We start from the raw sequence: 19,468 nt of genomic DNA on the forward strand, positions 1-19,468 counted from the left end.
TCTTTGTCTCCACATCAGAACTCTGGATTGTGCCACTGAAGCCAGCAGCCTTTTTTTTTTCTGCTGATAGCGCACAATGTCACCTCACCTATCTCTCACTAAAGCAATCAGACATCCAAGGGCCACAGGGGGAAACAGCAAAGCAGTTTTTGCTGCCTGTAGCAAGGCCAGGGCTCTCCCTATATTTGGTGGAGGTGTCAATGAGGGCAGCAATGCAGGGGCTGAGAGACAAAAGGGTGGCAGTGGGAGAAGCTGCTGCCACTACATCCCTCTTCTCCTTCAGGGCTGCAGCCTGATGAGGGATGCTGCACACTTACCCTTCTCTCCTGGAGGGAATTACTCCATTCTCCCTGCAGTGCTGTAAGATCTGTAGGTATCTTTGAAGCTGTCACACCTGGTGCTAGCGATGGGCTGCGGCGTGGAAGAAATTTAATGAGGTGAAGAGCCGGCAGCTCCTACACAGCCCATGTCTGTATGCTGCACCATCAGCCTGACCATCGCTCCACTCCTCTCCATCCAGAGCTGGAAACAAAACCCTTGCAAGCACATCACCCCCACCACCGCCAGGCACTGCTCAGTGTGCTGACCTGCAGGGTACTCACACTGCAGGAGCTGCGTTTGCCTTTTGCTATGCTTGGAAATGGCTTGGGTTGAAAAGGCCCACCATGCTCATCCAGTTCCAACCCCCTGCTATGTGCAGGGTCACCAACCACCAGACCAGGCTGCCCAGAGCCACATCCAGCCACTGGAGCACTGAGGAAGTTGAAAAGGGCTCAGTGCTGGCTCCTACACCCCCTCCTCATTCACCCCCCTCACCCACATCTCAGCCTCAGCCCAAGCAGACCTACTTCCCAAAGGGCAGGGGTCATGCTGAGCAATGCAGTCAGTGCAGTAAGACACAGGACAGCCTCGTGATGAGCCTCCCTGCATGACTCCCCCACTGAAATTATGGCTTTTTCCTCAAATCAAATCAGGGAAGAGATAAGCACAAGCTGATCCCACACTCAGCGAAGCATCCTAGCACTAATTGGCTTTGGTGCTTCTCAGTGACAGATCCTCGCTGTTTAATGTTAAGAAAAGCCACCATCTGACACAGATGCACCGAAAGGCCAAATGACTGTACCAACATGTGTGCACCGAGCTCATAGGAACGGGTGGAAATGCAACAACTCCAAGCCTGCTCCTCCTGCTCAGTGCAGATCTATTCCAGGACATGCACTGCCATCACACCACGCACCAGCAGCGCAACTTTCTCCCTTCCTTTAAATAGGAAAGGGGAAGTTTCTACCATGAAAAGCACGACCCCAACCCACACCTTCCTTCCCACTGTTGCACCAATATCTGAGCTGTTTCTTTTGCCAGGGGATATAGTTAGCAACGCATCATTAATCTTATAACATCAACCCCAAGCCATTCACCCTGCCAGCACTTTACAGTGGTCACACAGCCATCACTCTGCTGCCGTCCCTCATCTCCAAGCAGCCCAAAGACGGGCCCAAAGAACAACAGATGGCGTGGAATAAAGCAGGGAAATTCATATCCCTCTGAAGTTGTGGGCACAGAGGAGCCGCTGTACTGCAGAGCAGCTCAGGATCCGCAGCTCGGCGGTGCCCCCGGGGTTACACAAACACCATAACCACCGGGGGCTTTTGTTAAAGCAGCCCTGGAGGGGATGCCTCGAACAGCTTGGGAAGGCACATGATAGAAGCAGGAAAGCTTTTACTCCACTCTTTCCCAACCCACGTATGTCAGGCTGCGCCTCTCCATGCCAGCCTCCTCCTTGAGAGCAGCCCTTTGTTCAGTTTCTATCTGCTCAGCCCCGTGCCATTGCAGCAGCATGGATTTCCCCCTTAGAGAACAGTTACGCCGGATAAATATTGAAGCAGAGAATCCATGTGCAGCTGAGTACGGGCAGGTTCATTAGCAAATAAACTGCTTTATGCAAATACACTTCTGCATTTCTCCCCATGAGTTACTGCATACTGTGCCTGTTTTAGGCTGCAGTTTTATGGGAGCTATTAATAAAGGGGGGGGGAAATGCTTTCGGAATGCAGAAAGAATTTGGCAGGAAGAAGACTGAGAGCTATCGAGGTCACCAGGAACCTCTCCAGGGTTTGGGCTCCATTTAATGAGAGCCACCAAGTCACCCCGAAGAGACAGAAGAAAGAAAAGAAGGGGGTTAAGGCAGCAGTGCAGGGAGCAGCTCGTACTCACCTCGGGGAGTAACAACGATCCTGGGGTTCACCTTGGAGCGCCCTGCTGCCCACACACCCAGCTGGAAGGCACTCAGGGCCACCAGGAGGGCGAGCAGGGACCTGCTGCCCATTGCCGGTGCTGCAGAGAGCCCAGATCCTCAGCCTGTGCTGCTGGCAGCCGCATTGCTTTGCCTTATACACAGAGCCAATGAAAAGCGAAGGCGGGGCCTTCGGGCACACACCCACTACCTTTCACACTTGCTTTTTCTCCCCTCCTTTTTCCTCCATCGCAACTTCTGCAGACGAAAGGTGGGCATCTGGTGGCTTCATTCATCTCCGTACAGCAAGCTGCAGCCGGCCCAAAGCTTGCAACGAACCTACTGAAGGACAAAGGAAGAACGTTTAGCCTGATATAATTCAGACTGAAAACGCACCTGCTTGCACAAAACACAAGCAGACCTAGAGGAGCAAAGTCTTCTCAGTAGCACATCTTGCTCTCAAGGCTGCATGGAGCTCAGGAAGCTGCACTCTGCCAACCAAAGCATGAGCAGCTCATTGCAGAGCTATATATATATATCTATATATAAATATCCACTACGGTGCACCCATTTCCCTTCCCTGCGATGCACACATCCCATGGCAGGCAGGGATGCTAAGGGCTGTGATGCAGTGCACACACAAAGTCACTTTGCTTCAACAGAGCCCTGCTCTCCACCATCAGGGGAGGCCAGGAAGGGCTGGAGCCTTTGTGAAGCGCAGTGAGGTTTGTTAATGAGAAGAGCAGGGAATCACATGCAAGGAAAGCGAGGTTGGACGTGAGCAGAATAGGAGAGTCCCACAAGGACGAGAGAGGCAGCTGCGCTCTTCCAAGTGATCATTGAAGCCCCAAGGAGATGAACAGCAGCACTGCAAGGGGGCATCGTGCAAGGAGCAAATAGAACAATGAATGAGGGGACTGCTTGTGAATGTTAAGGGCCTGCAGGGATTTCCCACCAACCCCAGGCGTGGGGGTTTCATCTCTCTCTTTCACTAAACACACGCTTGGGTAATGACTGGGTGACATACAGATCATCTCTGGTTTCTCCCTTTTTGGATATGGTGATTCCTGTTCTTTTTGCATCACTGCTCACTTCAGTGCAGCCGCTGCTTCCCCAAAGAGGTGATTAATTCTCTACCTGCCCCAGTGACCTGAGTAACCCTGTTATCATTTGCCTTCTGGCAGCACAGGTCAGAGAAGAATCAGTCCATTAAAGTCCCTTTCACGCAGCCAGGAGTGCAAAAGAAACATCAGGGCATCATTCATCAGCCAGCAACCAAAGCCACACTACTCGTATTAACTCCTTAATAAGCAGAGATGCAGCATCGTGCACCTGCCCCAAATTTAGGCTACCCTATTAAAGTCGCATACGTTATTACCTGCTTTGTCTTTTACAATCAGTTGGATTTAGCTGGTGTTTAGCTCCCACTCTTAACAAAGCTCCCCAGTGCTTCTGATCACAGATCAACTGGGAGAGCTTCTGCCTTATTAAAATGGTTATGTTTTTCTCATCATCCCTGCTCCTAACACAGCTGACTCTGCACTGTTAGCTGATCTTCTTTTCTACCTACAGCTAAAGACAATGCTTTCATATATAACACTTTAAACTCCCCCAGGAGCCTGGAAGCATTGAGTTTGGGGTACCACTCCATCTCCCACCCTGCAGGACCATGCTGTGGTCCTGGATTCAGACTGATGCTACAGCACCCATGCTATGCAGGGGGCTCAGCAGACAGTTTGCAGAGCATCACTTTCCCAACCATCACTGTACTGCGCCTCTTCCACCAGGGTTTCATGTCTGGAAATGGGAGAAGGCTGATAAACCCCAAAGATAAAGGTCCTGGGGGTAAATTCCACCAGTCCCAAATGCACAGCTGACAGTGCCAGCAGTCAGCACTGCCGTGCACCTGAGCTCCAGGAGATCACACACCATTAAATAAAGAGCTGCTGAGTGGCCTCTGCAGTTCAGCTCAGCAAAGGAGCCCACAGCAAATGAGAGAAGTGGTGGAACACAAGCACGCTGCATGCTTAAGGTTCAATAAGGAGCAGCCAAGCTTGGAGATGTGCAAGGATTGCAAAGCTGACTTTAAGGTCGTTCCAGCTCTGTAATGAGTGCTGAGCATGGAGCTGTGCCCCAAATACAGCCACGACTCCTCTGTGTGCACACATCCCAAAGCAGACAAACATCTCTGCACGCTTGTTTATGTGGGACCTTCTCAAAACCAGCTCAGTCACACACACTGCCTCCAGAATGCATAAACAAGAGATTAGATTCCAGGTACAACACTCTTTCCCCATAGCTCCCTCCTGTTCTGCCAGATCACAGCGCTCAGATCCTAAATAGATCAGAAGGGAGCTCCCCTGAAGAACCCTTTGAAAGCCTCAACAGGATCAGTTCTATTCAGTACCTCAGATAGGACACCTTGGCCACAAGCATCCAAGCAATCTGTTATGAAACCTCCCAGTTTTTGTTGGCATCTCATCGTGCCCATTAGAGGAGGTATGCTGGAACACAATGCACAAGAACTCAGTAATAGTCTTTAGTGTGACCCTGCAAACAGACTGTAGGTGGTGTGGGTTAGGATGCAGACATATCTTCCACAGAAAGTCTTGCAATCGTGAGAAACCAGTGTAAGCATCACTTGAACACTCTCATCCTTGTGAAGGATACGTAAGATCTCTCTGCTGTGCCACCTCTTCTAGAAAGCTCACAGCTGCATCTCTATCTCTGGCAGTTAACAACCATGACAGCTTCAGAGAAGTACAAAGAAAGGCCTTTTTGAACGTGGCACAAAGGATGCTCACCAGGACTGTCAGTGCACGTGCATTGCCACAACCCCTCTTGGATGAGACCCTGATGCAGAACAGACTGATGTCCCATGGCACTGGGACACAATGTATATGACCACTGTGGAACCTTGAAAGGCCAGAGCTGCTCTTTCTTACCCTTTTTCCTTTGGGAGAAGGTACTTGTAAGTGTGGAATTTGAGATGAAAGAAACAGGGAATGGTGCTGATCCACAGATCTTTCAGTTCTCAGACCAACTGAGAATGGAAGGAAGCAATTAATCACTTAACACTAAGCTGCCACATTCCAGTTTCAATACATTCTCCCCCCCAGGTCTCACATTCATTGCATTGTGGTGGTCACCAATGGGGTAACCTTCTAAAGCTGCAGCTCTGAAATGGCTGCCATCACTTCACCCTCTCAGGCACACTGCTTTCAGGCAAGCCCACCTCCATCAGGTCTATAAGCCGGCCTAGATCAGGGAGCTGATCAGTTGGTAAACCCCATGCTCTAAGTTAAGACAAGATCCCACATGCCAAATGGACTTTGTCCATCCCAAGTGCCCTCAGGACTTTGAAATCAGCCAGAGAAGCAATCCTGTGTCCCAGGACATCTTTAATATACCTTCTCCCTTTACTTGCCAAAGGAAGCTTGTAGCACAGTAGCATCCCTTTGCTGGGATGTACCTTCCCCTTTTGCAGCACAGGTTTCCTTGCTGAGGAAATCCCAGGCAGAAAACCCCATGCCAAATGCTTCATGCTGCTGTTTGCTGATCCCAGCAGCTTGCAGAGGTCCTGCCTCAGCTAATCCCTAAGCAGAGCTCAGTCTGCAAGGGCACGTGCTTGTCAGGCAGCTGTGTTACAACTGAATTCTAGCCACATTAAACAAGCAGTGCTGTTGATAAGCAGCTCAGTAAGAACTCGCTGACAGGGCAGGAAAGGAAGCAGAATGAGATACACATCTCATGCACAGATTACCAAGATTGAACATATCCTTCAGACAAGGATTTTGGCAGAGTTAATAAAACCTTCAATAACGATTCAGTTGGAAGGTGTTCTAGGTACCCTCAGGCCCTACTCACAGGGTTTGCCTCCACATCCTGCTACCATCCTCTGGATGCTTTCAAGGACCGTAACATCCTCTTTACATTGTGAAGCACAGAACTGTACACAATACTCAAGGTGAGGTCACACCAAACATAGGAGAGAGTCACCTCCTTTGACACAATGCACAACCCTCCCCTTTTGGAAGGAAACTCAACCAAAAATAAACAAGTCGCTTTGTTGAGGTTGCTTTGCTTCCACCATAAAAGCAGCATATTGAAATATTAACGGTGCATAATGTGTCGGCTCTGTCTGCTCAGAAGGGCTCCATGACCACACTGTTTGACTTACCTGGAACTCTTGTTCCTGAATGCTGTGCTCTGCTTCCCAGCACAGCCTGGATTTCCACTCAGTGGTGCCATGCATTCTCCTGCAGGAATGGCTGTGTCAGCAGCTGGCAAGCAATGCCCACTTCTGCTCTGAAAAGGTCACTTACCACCCCATACACAAGCTCACCAGAGAGCTTTATCAGCCCTGTTAAGCCCACAACATCATCAATTTACACACAAGTTAAGATTCCTGCCCTGCAATCTGCTCTCCCAGCCCCTGCCGTTGCATGAGTTAATGTTTAAGCCTACATTTTTCATTTACACATAGGGAATCAATGTAAATTCACTTGGCCTTCAAGAAATCACTTCAAACTACAGCTGGAAAAACACCAACAGCATCGACTAGGAATGCAGGATATGCGGAGGCTGCTCAGAAAAGTACACTGCTTCAAAGATATTAAAGCTGACCTTCTGGCGTTCGAGTACTTCTAAACACTGATTTCTGCCTTGCCAGGAATGGAGAGATCTCTAAGATGTTCTGTTGCCTGATCCTCCTTCCTATCTTGGCCTCTGCTAGACAGCCCAGGGCCAAGTGACGCAGAAGGTAAGTGTCAGAGCTGCTGTAGGCTCTAAATTCAGAGCCTGTCTGGTGGCACGAAGGCTCTGTCTCCCCAGACATGGGAAATCTGCCATCCCTTCCAGCAGGAGAGTGGGAGCAGCTCGGGATCCCACCACATGCTTGACCTGTCTGACTCGCCAAAAGAGCCCTGTCAAAGTCTGTCAAAGGGAAAAGAGCCTCTGTCTTCCTGCTTCCCATCTGCCCCACCTCATAGAGAATTCTAGCACCTGTATCCTGGTTATTGCCTGCACACCAAGTTTCCACCCAGCTCAGGAAGCTATAAGCAGCACCAAGTCATAGACATCAGGAAGGAAGGAAGGGAAGAGCAAGAAAATGAGGTAGAAGAAGAATAAACGGACGTGAATTGCCCATCCAGACACCAGCAGACAGGATCCACAGGGTGACTGAGTCGCCCCTATTACTGCATATCCTTTGGGAAGCAATTCTGTAACGTTTCATCACAGGGAGCTGCACCTCAGCATGGAAAACACCAGATTAGGACGGGCAGCACTCCTCCCTTCCCTGAAACTGGGTTGTAGGCAAATAACCCAATTAGCACCGAGGTAAACAGTTTGCAGGCTGCTCTGCGGGACGCCGAGGTGACACGCTGAGCACTGCTGAGAGATTACAGAGCTCTGCTGTCACTAGCAACAGTTTCTGCTTTAGAGATTAAATACCCATTTTCTTCCTGGCTGCCCAGCTCTCACCTGTTGCCACTTCAGCCATCTCTCAGTTTACCAAAGGAAACGACATAAGCCTGGTGGGATCTGTTAACTATTTACACTCCACTTCTGGCTCTCAACCTCCCCGAACCTCACATCAACTAGAAAATCTACTAGAGAGCATCTTTATCCACTCACGCTGCTCTATTGTTATAGGCCACTGCAGGAGGACATGTGATTCTGGCACTGATCCTACAGAGCTCATTTGATGCTTTTATCAGCCCTGGAGTGGAATCCCATCACTCTCCAGCTTCTCCTTCAAATTCAATACCTGACCTAATGCACCCTGCGGAACTCGGCGGATCATGCTTTGAAAGCAGCGAGGCATTTATTTAAGTAGGAAGGAATGAGAGGTCTCAAAATGACTTCAGGAGAACCATTCCATTTGCTGGCAGCCTGGAACACATAGAAGTCAGCTAGAAAGACCGTGCTCAGAAACAACCCTCAGAAAGCTTTGGCTCATCCTAATAGGGATTTTATCATGATTATTATTACTATTAAGGGGATTTTGATGATGTTTGGTTGGAAGTTTCTTGGTTTTATTTGATAAGTTTCCAGGCTTAGTTCAAAAGGACTTGAGCCAAGAAGCTTTAAGCTCAAAACCAGTATCTCAGCCATTGTCTTGGCATCAAAGGATGCATAAGGGTACATTTATCTTCTCCCCTTTGAAATCCTGTCTGCTGTGCTTTCATTCAAACTAAGCATTCTTCTAAAGCAGGACTGCAACCACTAGCAGCTATAAACTGGAAGAAAACATTAGGAAACGTGCTAAGAAAGGGACTGACTCTCACCTCCTTACATGCACCTGGGTTAGCTGAGCCCTGTCACCTTCTTTGACTCTCACCTGCTTCCTGACCTGGAGGCCCAGCATCACTAACACTCTCCTTCCCTGCTGGAAATTCTGCCTGAGAAAGGAGGGAGACCAAGATTTCATTATTGCTAAGGAAATCCCAAAGCTTGTGGCAGCCACCACGTCCTGCCTGCCCCTCCGTGATACTATTGAGCTAACACAAAGCTAACTTAAGAAGAAAAGCTATAGCCTATGATGTATTTCCTGGCTCCTCAGCGTTCACTGGGAACAAAGCTGAAAAACAAGCAGGAAACTACCAAGCCCTGTACAAATAAAGTCAGTACACAAGGGATTTGACAGATAAATTTCCTGTCGCTATTTAATCATGAATGTTTATTGCCTGGGTGCTCAAGGTCATTTCGCTCCCTCGAAAGTCGTGCAGCATTAGAGAAACCTGCCCTAAGCAGCAGTCTCAGCCGGTGTGTCACTTGTAGTTGTGGGGGGGAAAAGCACACACCCCACATTGCATCACAGTGTAGGGAGGACAGTGTTCCCCCAACTCAGCACACATGTGCACAAACAGGGTTCCTTTAGCAGCATAGCCCTTCTAAGCCAGAAAAGCTGAAGAGCTCCAAACTTTACAGGTTTAAGATCTGATTTAACAAACCACCCGAGCACGACGGCCAGACAGAAATGCTTAATACCTTAAATGTGCATTTCTGCTCCTGGATGGGGATCTTGCTGTGTTCATATCACATGTGGGAGGAATCCACGGCATCATTGTGAAAGCAGACAAAGATGAAACTGGGCATCACATGAGCTGGGCTCCAGCAGACGTCTGGGAGATTCTGTTCTGTCTCTGGTTCACCTTCTTGCTGGAAAATGATCCTCCCACAACAGCACTTGGATCCCCACAGGGACAGTCAGCCTTAAGCAAAGAGAAACAAGGCAGGTGGTGGAAAAGCCATCAAAGTGGCCAAAGCAGACCAAAGAAGGGCACATATGGAGAAGAGCTTAGATCCCATCCCCTGCATGTGTGTATGACACTCCAGCATTGATGGTCAAACACCGGAACAAATAACAAGCTTACCAAAACATGGGAGTACCAAACAGCTGCTACTATTATTGCTGAAAACTCCCACTGTTACCGCTTCCCCTTGTCACTTCCATTAGAGGCAAAGAGGGAACTGAAGCAGGCATTTCTTTGAAGTCAGTAGCAGAAAGTCCCTAAGAAAAGAATTTACGTCAGGAGCCACAGCCTGACCTCCACCCTTCCTAATGGGTCAGCCAAATGTTTGCAGCAAACACCTTCCATCTGCTCCTGCAGCACAGCTGGGATGATGCTCAGGCCACAGATGCTTGGCTGATGAACAGCGTGTGACAGAGGTTAGGTACACAAGCAGGATGCAGACGTGCTGAGCCCCAGCAAAGTGGATGCACCTCTAACCCAAGCACAGATGTGGCGATGAGAGGTGGTACAGGAGGAAAGGTGTCAGCAGTGACATGAAGGCAGGACTCCAGGGACTAGGCAGGTGAGAGAGATCACACTGCAGGTTGCTCCTAAAAAACAGAATTTGTTGTGCTCCAACCACTGGCAATTTAGTGTCTGAACTAAACCGCTTTTTAAGAGATGAATGCCAGCATTCTGCACAGCTCTCTTTTGATACCTGTCTTTGGATACAGGCTTCACCAGCGGCTATTAAGAGCCAGGACAGGTTCAGACAAGAGGCTGAGCTTTCCCTGCACACAGCATGGCTTTCATCTCAAAGAAGGGAGGCAGGAGGTGCTCAGCAATTAGAGCAGCCAGGAAGGCAGAGCTCACCTGGCTGCTGTGTAGTTGGTCTCCTCCAAGAGCCTCCTGCATCAAAGTTTCCTTTCCTCCTCCTCCATCACCAGCGCTGCAGGGACCAGGCAGAGCCTCTCCCCCCCTTCCCCACAGCTCTAAATTTGCCTGCTTGCTGAACACGTCTATTCTAGGCAAAGACAGGCGAGATGAGGGAAGTGAAGCGCACGCATCAATCGTGTTGAGAACAACATCAGTGCCAAGTTCTTCTCTGCTATAGCTGCTTCAAAGAACGTGTCTGATGTGGTACCCTAAGCCAAGTAACTTAATTTGGGAAAGAAATTCTCTCAGTGGAAAGCAACCAGCCAATTCCCAGCTCTATGGGAACACAGGGAGAAGCTGAAATAGCCCATATAACGGGGGGAAGAAAGTACTTAAGATTACACATTGGTCAAAGTGATAAATCCTAAGAACAAGGGAAGACAAAAGAAAGACCATCTGGGGACACCCATACCCCCAAGCTGTTCCCAGTCTGAGCTGAGACTTGACAGGGCGCAGACAAGCAAGCAGACCCAAAGCAAGCCCTGCCAGCCCCATGCAGGTCTGGGGGAGCTTTATGGCTCCCAACTTCAGCATCGCCACGACATCTGCGATACAGCTAATCCTCAGTTAGCCCTGGGAGGATTGAGGGCTGACAGCAGGGCAGAAAAGGGAGGGAGGGTGCTCTACATATGTGACCCATCCCTAGCAAAGCAAGGAATGGAGGCAGCAGGGATGGGAATAAAGTCATCGGTTTCTGTATGTGTCAAATGACAGTCATCATCTGGAATAGGTTTCCAAAGCAGGTAATGAGGAAAGTAACCAGGAAGGGTGTATCAAGTTAAGAAAGTCACGAGATTTCTGATACTCATCAGATCTTATCCACTGCATACTGAAAAATAAAAGCAGTCTCTTCCCCTCCTGGGAGCTTTAATCCTCCAGACAGGATTAAACTCTAGCAGTCAATAAGCCATCCTGGACAGAACAATCCAGCATTTGCTGTGCCATTGCTGAGATCGTATCAGCAGACACCAGTTGTGCTTTGAAAGGAATTAGAGGGGAACGCAGGTAGCCTGAAGGTAAGGGACCATTTTCTGCTCTGAGCTTCCCTAGTGTCACATGGTGGCATTTCAGACGAACCAGCTCCTATTTTCATGCTCTGTCAGTCTTGATGGTACATTCAGAGCGACGCCAGCTCTACCTCTGGCTCCAATTCATCTCAGCTTCCACCAAATAATTACAAGCATTTGATTGCCTTTGTAGGCAGCTCCTGAGAACTTCACACGTGACACCCAGAACTAGAAGATACATTGGAAAATATTCACTACAACCCAACAAACCAGCTCAGAACAATGTGCCTCTCCCATTCAGTCATTAGCAGTACCCTGCAATCTTCAGCACCTGCCTCGACCCTGTTACATTTCTACTGTCACCTTGTGGTGGCCGTGAACTCCTGCACCTTTGTTCCTGCAGCACTGCAAAAAGCTTTGCCCAGTAGAATATAGAAACATTGCTGCTGAAAAGGAGACGAGATGCTCTTTGGGCCACCTTCTCAGCAAGCATCCACAGCACAATGAGTTCTTTACAGGCCTAATTAAAGGAGGAAGACTGGGAAGATCAGCTTCAATCCCAACACAGTGGTCTTCGGGCAGCTCATGGCCATAGCCAGCAGCTTGTTCTGCAAGAGGAGTGCCCTCTGCTGAAATAACAGTCCTATAACAGGCAGACCACGTCCAGCTGCGATGCAACAAACACGTGCTGCCTTGAAGATGTGGAATCTAAGACAGCACAGATCACAAACAACAGGCAAGTGGATACAGTCCATTTAATACAGTCAAACACAGGGAGAGACCACAACAGCAAAAGGAGACGTGCCAGGTGGGCAGGAATGAAACAGCAGGCGATAGTACAGCAGGTCACCAGATCTAACTGCAGAACCGTGCTACATCTTCCCAGCACACACAGTTGCGTTTTAATCCGTGCTGATCAAGGCTTTGAGGTCTCAATAATGGTGGTCAGAATGAGGAGAAGGCTGGAGAGAGATCACAGGAGCTGGAGGAACTGTCCTCAGATTGCCCCGTGCTCTCAAACAGGAGCCCACAACCCACCTGCACGGATAGAAGCAGCCACTTCAGCTGCTCCATTCCCTAGAGAGCTTTGGGGTTGAGTCCCAGACCAAGGAATAGCAGTGCCACATGGTGGTCCAGCCCCTCCTGCCCAGAGCTACGGAGCCCCACCAGCAAAGATAAGCTCTAAGGCAGCCTGAATGTCCCCTCCAGTAGCTTGCAGGGCCCGGAGACTTAGTTCATCATCATGTATACCCATGTCTCGTAGCTGCTGAAGCTGTGGCTGCCACTGGCTCTACAAACAGGAAACAAAAGAAGCTAAGGGTAAGTGCAAGAGTCCAAGCAGTAAAAAAAAAAAACAGCCTTCTCCAAAGCCCACTCCACCATGCTGGTTACTCCCATCTCTCTAGATCACAAGCACAATTCCAAGTGTGCAAACAGGTCTTGAAAGTTTTAAGTCCTGTTGGTAACACCCTAAACCCACCAGCACACCTCTCCCATTTCCCTCTCTCCCACCTCCATCCAGTCCTTCTGCACACATCTATCATGCCACCTAAAAAAGCTCTTCACCAGTCACACTCCTTCCAACCTAAAGTCCAGCCACAGGAGATAGCTGGAAGAGCCACCTCTACCCTGCAGTGCTGAGTGTGATAAGGAGCTTTCTCACAGGTTCCCAAAAGAAGAGGAGGCCTAGATACTGACCTGCAGACTGGGCTGCCCTGAGGCCTGCAGGGCATGCTGCAAGGCCTGGCTGAAGAGGTCGTTGGTGATGGGTGTTCCTGACTGGACACTGGATGACATAGGGGAGGTCCCAGAGGAGTGACCCTAGTGAGAGAGACAAGTTGTATACAACTCAGAAGAGCACTTGCTGCAGGAACCCAGATCCACACAGGGCTTGCACTCAGTCAAGTGCTGGCTTTACAGGGCAGGAGGACAGCCCCAGCTGGTGCTGTACCTGGGTACCAGGAGTTGGTGTGTGGGAGCTGCTCTCTGGTGTGCTGGCCAGTGCCAATGCAGTTGCCAGCTCACTCTGGGTAATTGGTCGTGGTCCAGCAGCCCCAGAGTAACCAAGGGAAGCTGGGCGAGAACCAGAAGTGCTGCTGGATGGTGTTGACCTTGTGCTCTGCATGGAGAAAACAGGCATCTGCTGTCAGTGGACACGTCCCATTACCATGTGGCTCATGTGCTTTAGAGACTTTAAGAGCTACAAAGTTAAAACCATTACCACAAATCCAAAATAGTTGTTCCACCCAATCCAGCCTGTGAATTACCTGGTGAAAGTCATCTTCATCATCAGAGAGACCTTCAAACAGAAAGCCACCTGTGATAGAGAGATGATTCAACAAGATGCAGAACACCAGATGAGAATCCAGTGGAGGCTTTGCTCGCACAGCCGAGCTCAGCACTAACAAGTTCACTTGCAACAGGTCAACACAAGACAGCTCAGGCCCATCACTTGTGCAAAACAGAGGCCACATCTATTTGCTACCAACAGTGGTGGTACACACACAGCTCAGAGAGGCCCTGAGGTTGAACTACACCAGATAAGCCTCTCTCAGTGTATTCTGTCAAACCACAAGCTCAGGTGCCCAGACCACTTTTCTATTTCATCCCTGCACCAGTAAAATACTGATTTGCCTGTAACAGATCCTGCAGCACATCATCTCTGCAGCTCCCTCTCACATCTGCATGGCCACAGGCTGAACGTACCCGGCATGTCACGGTAGGAGCCAGAGGACATGCCACGGGAGGATGTCTCTGGGGCTGGGAGTGGGGTGCTGCCTGCCACCGAGTGCAGGACAAGGACAATGGCATTCACAAGTGCAGGGTGAGCCGGTATTAACCTGGAGAGACAGGGTGGAAGAACAAATTGTGTATACAGAGAAACTAAGGAAGGAATGGCTTGATGCTAGTGAACTTACAGCAAGAATGGCAGAACCACTCTCACTAGTTGAGCCAACACCATCTCGATCTGATATTACCTTTAGCTATCCAACAACAAACACCTCCCCACAGAGCCAGACAAGTCAGGGATCCATCTTGATCCCATGCTGGCCCTCCCATTGTACACATCTCCCACATGCTCTCATGGAGCAACTCTCTGCTGTGAGCTACCAGATCTGGAGGAGAGAATGAGCCTGCTTCCACTATGTCAACAGATACATGTTATACAGATACTATGTTGAAGCATCTAATGCTAAGGAAGATTAGACCCTCCTCAGATCTCTGTCCTGGTGTAACTGTACTGGCAGACAGCAGCAGAATGCTTTTTCCCACCCAGAGGGAAGTGACCAATACAGGATTACAACAAAGGAGCTGCTTAGTCACCGTGCCAGCTTATATGAACTTACGTGTCCAACATGTTGGGGTCTGCAAACACTGAGAAGAGATCCTTGTCCTGCAGGACGCCTGGGAGAGACCAGGAAACATGACCAATAAGAGACAGGATACGAGACATATAGGAGCCAGTCCAACCATGGGAAAAAAAGCAAATTAGTTGTTTTTCAGGAAACGAGTCATGAAAAGACACCAGAAATACTCTATTATTGTTCTCAGAAACCTTTTGTGCCTTCTTAGACAGACTAAATCACAGCCACACCCACCAGACACAGGGCTTCCCCAGCAGATCCCACAGGCTGTGTTTCAGTGCAGGCAGCCTCTACTTTAAGGCAGGATCGAGTCTGGCACCCAGCTCACCCCAGATGGCTGCATGAGATTGAGATCACACCCCACATGAGAAACTAAACACTTTCAGAAAGGATTCAGTGTTTAACTTATCTTGTATTTGCTTTATTTTAAAGCCATCCTCATCTGGCTTTCTCCAGGCCCTCTGAGTAACACCTGGACTCACCCAAAGCAACTGGGTCACTGCTAAGGCCAGGAGTAGCAACAATGATCTGATCCAATGACTCCTTGTTCCCCAGCATTTTGAACACCTGCAAGAGAAATCAGAATCAATCAGCAGTGTCACACGGCAAGGTTTCAGTGAGGGTCTTTCCTTAGAGAGGGGGTCAGATAAAAGACACCAAGGTGGTGATGTACAAAGTCCCACTCACCGCATCTCTGTAAGCAGGACTGCTGTGTAGGGCTGTGTGAAGGACACGGAACTCCCGTATCGCTGCCACTTTGTCTACTGGCTCTGAGGAAAGAAAAAGAACAGATCAAAACATGCTCCTCCCTCTGTCAGCTTCACAAGCCATTTTACACCCTCCTTGTACCTCCCAGCTGCAGTAGCAACAATGATTCTTTAGTCCTCCTGAATTCAATTGGAAGGAAGGATACAGATCACAACTGTCCCAGTGCTGTTACTCCAGCTTAACAAGCAACTGCCCACCAAGGGCTATGGCCACATTCCTAACTTCCAGACATAGAAGAGCATATACTCCTACACACATAAAAGGAAATACACTGAAATAATTCTAAAACTGGTCATTTTTACTCTATAGCCTGACACACATAAGGCTCTATTAATGAGATGGTTGGATTCTGATTCTCTAGCAACACTAAGACTCTATAGCCCGACACACATAAGGCTCTACTAATGAGACACTTGGATTCTGATTCTCTAGCAACACTAAGATTGATCAGAGCTACTTAAAGAAGGGATGTTCAGCTTGCAGCTGGACTTGATGATCTTTAATGTCTTTTCATTCCATACATCAGCAAGATAAGAGTAATGCCCATTAACTGCTTTGAGTGCAAACAAGCAGATCAGTTCCACCTCCAAACCTCATGCTGTGCTCCTAGAAACAGAGCAGCAGCTCCTCATGCTCAATGCAATCTGCACCATCTCCTCCTCACCTGGTTTCTGATCAGGCTCAGGCCAGGACTTGCGCAGGACGTGAACGGTGGAACCAGATTGGATGCCATAGAAATCAAGCGTCTGGTCATCCCTCAGCTTACGGCCACAGTAGATCAGATCTATAAAGAAAACAAACACATACAGCACACTCAGAAAGAGCCCGTGCTCCTTAAGACATTGCTCTGCATGCACACAGCTTAACACAACACACGAAAACCACAATGCAAAGAGCCATAAAGCTTCATCTTGCTCCCTCCCTTCATCTTGCTCCCTCCCTCTCTAGGCCGCAGCACTAAGTGAGGCCGGACTAGGCCGCAGCACTAACAGGGAGGCCGCACTAGGCCGCAGCACTAATAGGAGGCCTGACCAGGCCGCAGCACTAATAGATAGGCCGGACTAGGCCGCAGCCTTCGCACCTACCGATGAGCTCGGGGTCCGGGACGGACTCTTGCAGTTTCCCGGTGATCAGCTGCTTGAGGTGGGAGATGCTGCACCCCCCCAGCGGGCACTCCCCGAGCTCGGTCTCAGGTAACCGTAAGATGGATTTGGGGGCCAAGGGCTGGTCCGCCAGCTTCACCGCGATGTGCCACTCGGACACGGCCATCTCCGAACACACACAACCCACCCGCCTAGGCCGCCATTAAGCGTCTCTCTTCCTGCATCACGCCGGAAACGGAAGTGAGTCCTCAAGCGCGGTGCGCATTGGGAAATGTAGTCTGCTTGGTGTGGGAAGAGGACGCCACCGATTGGCCGGCTTGCCGACGAGGTGGCACAACGAGCCAATGAGCGGCCGGCTGAGGGTTTAAAAGGGGGAGGGCGGCAGCGCTGGCTCACTTGCCTCCTATGGGGGCGTGGGGAGGGGGGGGGGGGGGGTGAAGAGAGTGTTGGGTGCCGGCTTGCTACAGCAAGAGGGACCCCATTCCTTAGGCTGAGCAGCTCTGGGCACTTACTGCCACATCTTGTCACCCTCCCAAATAAGGAGAGGCTCCTCTCATCACAAAACCTGTGCCAGCGCTCTTTTCCAACAGGAATTGGTTCTAAATAAAGCCAAGTTACCATGAAAGTCCAGAAGGGCTGCAAGGGCTGCATACCAGCCAAGGTTTTACCCTTAATAGCTCTTAAAATGGTCTGCGTGCAGCCGGTTCACACTGCAAGCTTTGCATTGGGTCACTGTGTTTGCTGCAAACAGCTCAAGTCCAGCACTGGGTCTAAGCCCTCACACCCACCCTGAAAGAAAGCAAAAGACTCTGGATACTTTTCAGCCTAAGTTTATTTGCTTTCCTACAAACAAGTCAGATGTGACAAACCTAAAGGTGACGGACCTACTTTAGTGGCATCCTGTTAGTGTTAACATAGGGAACGTGAACAACTCCTTATCTACTTGCTGCCCCAGAACCACAGCTGCTGTTTCTCTCTAGTCATGAACTGGTCCGAACTGGAGCAAGGCCATTTAAATGCACACTGTATGTTACTACTCAGTACCTCAACAAATTAGAACGTAACATAAGTAACAGTCAAACAATACTGGTCCAAGCTGAAGGGAGAGCTCCCAAGGACAAGCCTGCAACACCTCCTCCCACGCCTGCCCCATTGTGGGGGCACCCCGGGTGACTGCCAGCAGCCCCTCTAGAAGCACTTGCGATGGACGATGGAGGGGCCAGACTCATCATATTCCTGCTTGCTGATCCACATCTGCTGGAAGGTGGAGAGGGAGGCCAGGATGGAGCCGCCGATCCAGACTGAATACTTGCGCTCCGGTGGGGCGATGATCTTGATCTTCATGGTGCTGGGTGCTAAGGCTGTGATCTCCTTCTGCATCCTGTCAGCGATGCCAGGGTACATGGTGGTACCCCCAGACAGCACAGTGTTGGCATACAGGTCCTTCCTGATGTCCACGTCGCACTTCATGATGGAGTTGAAGGTGGTCTCGTGGATGCCGCACGACTCCATGCCTAAGAAGGAAGGTTGGAAGATGGCCTCAGGGCAACGGAAGCGCTCGTTCCCAATGGTGATCACCTGCCCATCCGGCAGCTCATAGCTTTTCTCCAGGGAGGAAGATGAGGCAGCTGTTGCCATCTCCTGCTCAAAGTCTAGAGCGACATAGCACAGCTTCTCCTTGATATCACGGACGATCTCCCTCTCAGCCGTGGTGGTGAAGCTATAGCCTCTCTCTGTCAGGATCTTCATGAGGTAATCAGTCAGGTCACGGCCGGCCAAGTCCAGACGCAGGATGGCATGGGGCAGAGCATAACCCTCATAGATGGGCACCGTGTGGGTGACACCATCCCCAGAGTCCATGACAATGCCAGTGGTGCGACCGGAGGCATAAAGAGACAACACAGCCTGGATGGCCACGTACATAGCTGGAGTGTTGAAGGTCTCAAACATGATCTGGGTCATCTTCTCCCGGTTGGCTTTAGGGTTCAGCGGGGCCTCAGTGAGCAGGACGGGGTGCTCCTCCGGAGCAACACGCAACTCATTGTAGAAGGTGTGGTGCCAGATCTTCTCCATGTCATCCCAGTTGGTGACGATGCCGTGCTCAATAGGGTACTTCAGGGTGAGAATACCCCTCTTGCTCTGGGCTTCATCCCCCACATAACTGTCCTTCTGCCCCATCCCAACCATGACACCCTGATGCCGGGGGCGTCCCACGATGGAAGGGAACACAGCCCGGGGAGCATCATCCCCTGCAAAGCCTGCCTTGCACATACCAGAGCCATTGTCCACCACCAGGGCAGCAATTTCCTCATCTGCCATGATTAGGCCTGGGGTGAAAGAGGACAAAGAGGTGATCACACTAAGAAACAAGCCATCAAGGGGACAGATATCCAACACCGTGCACTAGAAATACATAAAGAGATAATGCACCGTCCCTGAGATGACTAGGAAACGTGCCCCTATAGGGATAGAAGGGCACGGTCTATGGCCATAGCAGCTATTTGGCCTCCACTAAAGGGATGCCAAGAGCCACAGGCCCGCCAAGGCCTCCTCCCTCCCCTCAGTGATGTTAGGCAGCCCCTCCCTCCCACACCCAAGGGAACAAAGGACGACCCCCGCACGGAGCATCCTCCCCCACACTTCCAAAGGTAAAAGGCACAAAGAAAGCAGCTATAACACAAATCACAACGCAAAGGCCCGGCATCACCTCAGCTCTCACCTGTACCACGACCCCACCCAATGCTGTCTCACCCGCGAATGCTCGGCCCCACCCCGCGCTCCCTCTTTTATATCCCCGGAACCGGAAGTGAATTCCCAA

At 50.1% G+C, this 19,468-nt stretch overlaps 3 protein-coding genes across 10 annotated transcripts in view; all 3 read right to left on the reverse strand.

Moving 5' to 3' along the window:
* Positions 1-9,450, reverse strand: part of SEMA7A (semaphorin 7A (JohnMiltonHagen blood group)) — a 28,111-nt gene extending 18,661 nt beyond the window's left edge. For 2 of the 6 annotated variants that reach the window (XR_014934443.1, XM_015872698.3), the window contains exon 1: positions 2,215-2,362. Coding sequence is in view for 4 of the 6 variants with exons in the window: in XM_015872698.3 (XP_015728184.1) it covers positions 2,215-2,326 (112 nt within the window). In the remaining 2 variants the exon portion in view is untranslated. Of the gene's footprint in view, positions 1-2,214; positions 2,363-2,444; positions 2,576-6,413; positions 6,500-9,226 lie in introns of those variants that run through there. The other 4 variants (XR_014934442.1, XM_085515902.1, XM_085515901.1 and 1 more) reach the window with 4 other exon arrangements.
* A 2,705-nt stretch (positions 9,451-12,155) lies between these two features.
* On the reverse strand, positions 12,156-19,409 carry UBL7 (ubiquitin like 7). Of its 2 annotated transcripts, none has more exons than XR_001557416.3 (11): positions 16,633-16,870; positions 16,212-16,331; positions 15,467-15,549; positions 15,262-15,346; positions 14,762-14,819; positions 14,121-14,254; positions 13,682-13,731; positions 13,366-13,533; positions 13,113-13,235; positions 12,453-12,705; positions 12,156-12,376 (listed from the first exon to the last, which is right to left on the reverse strand). XR_001557416.3 is itself a non-coding variant. In XM_085515909.1 (11 exons), the coding sequence occupies exons 2-11, from the start codon at positions 16,814-16,816 to the stop codon at positions 12,568-12,570; spliced, it is 1,143 nt and encodes a 380-aa protein (XP_085372035.1). In that variant the 5' UTR covers positions 16,817-18,977; positions 19,370-19,409; the 3' UTR covers positions 12,156-12,567. The 2 variants fall into 2 exon arrangements, 1 of the variants encoding a protein (XP_085372035.1); XM_085515909.1 differs by adding an exon at positions 19,370-19,409 and having other exon boundaries at positions 12,156-12,705; positions 16,633-18,977.
* Positions 17,465-19,409, reverse strand: LOC107318625 (actin, cytoplasmic type 5). Of its 2 annotated transcripts, none has more exons than XM_015872686.3 (2): positions 19,370-19,409; positions 17,465-18,977 (listed from the first exon to the last, which is right to left on the reverse strand). In XM_015872686.3, the coding sequence occupies exon 2, from the start codon at positions 18,967-18,969 to the stop codon at positions 17,839-17,841; it is 1,131 nt and encodes a 376-aa protein (XP_015728172.2). In that variant the 5' UTR covers positions 18,970-18,977; positions 19,370-19,409; the 3' UTR covers positions 17,465-17,838. The 2 variants fall into 2 exon arrangements, with proteins under 2 accessions (XP_015728172.2, XP_015728174.2); XM_015872688.3 differs by having other exon boundaries at positions 19,358-19,409.
* Positions 19,410-19,468: the final 59 nt, after the last annotated feature.

Source organism: Coturnix japonica, chromosome 14 (assembly GCF_054131305.1).
Source record: "Coturnix japonica strain WE chromosome 14, WE-NBRP24, whole genome shotgun sequence".
NCBI lineage: Eukaryota > Metazoa > Chordata > Aves > Galliformes > Phasianidae > Coturnix > Coturnix japonica.

What these genes read in the sequence shown, in the direction of transcription:
- LOC107318625 (XM_015872686.3), bottom strand. Translation starts at nt 18,969, where the DNA reads ATGGCAGATGAGGAAATTGCTGCCCTGGTGGTGGACAATGGCTCTGGT.
- UBL7 (XM_085515909.1), bottom strand. Translation starts at nt 16,816, where the DNA reads ATGGCCGTGTCCGAGTGGCACATCGCGGTGAAGCTGGCGGACCAGCCC. An exon ending in GTCCTGCTTACAGAGATGCG is followed by an intron (nt 15,347 to 15,466) that starts GTGAGTGGGACT and finishes TTTCTCTTGCAG; the next exon opens with GTGTTCAAAATGCTGGGGAA. An exon ending in ATGAAGATGACTTTCACCAG is followed by an intron (nt 13,534 to 13,681) that starts GTAATTCACAGG and finishes TTCTCCATGCAG; the next exon opens with AGCACAAGGTCAACACCATC.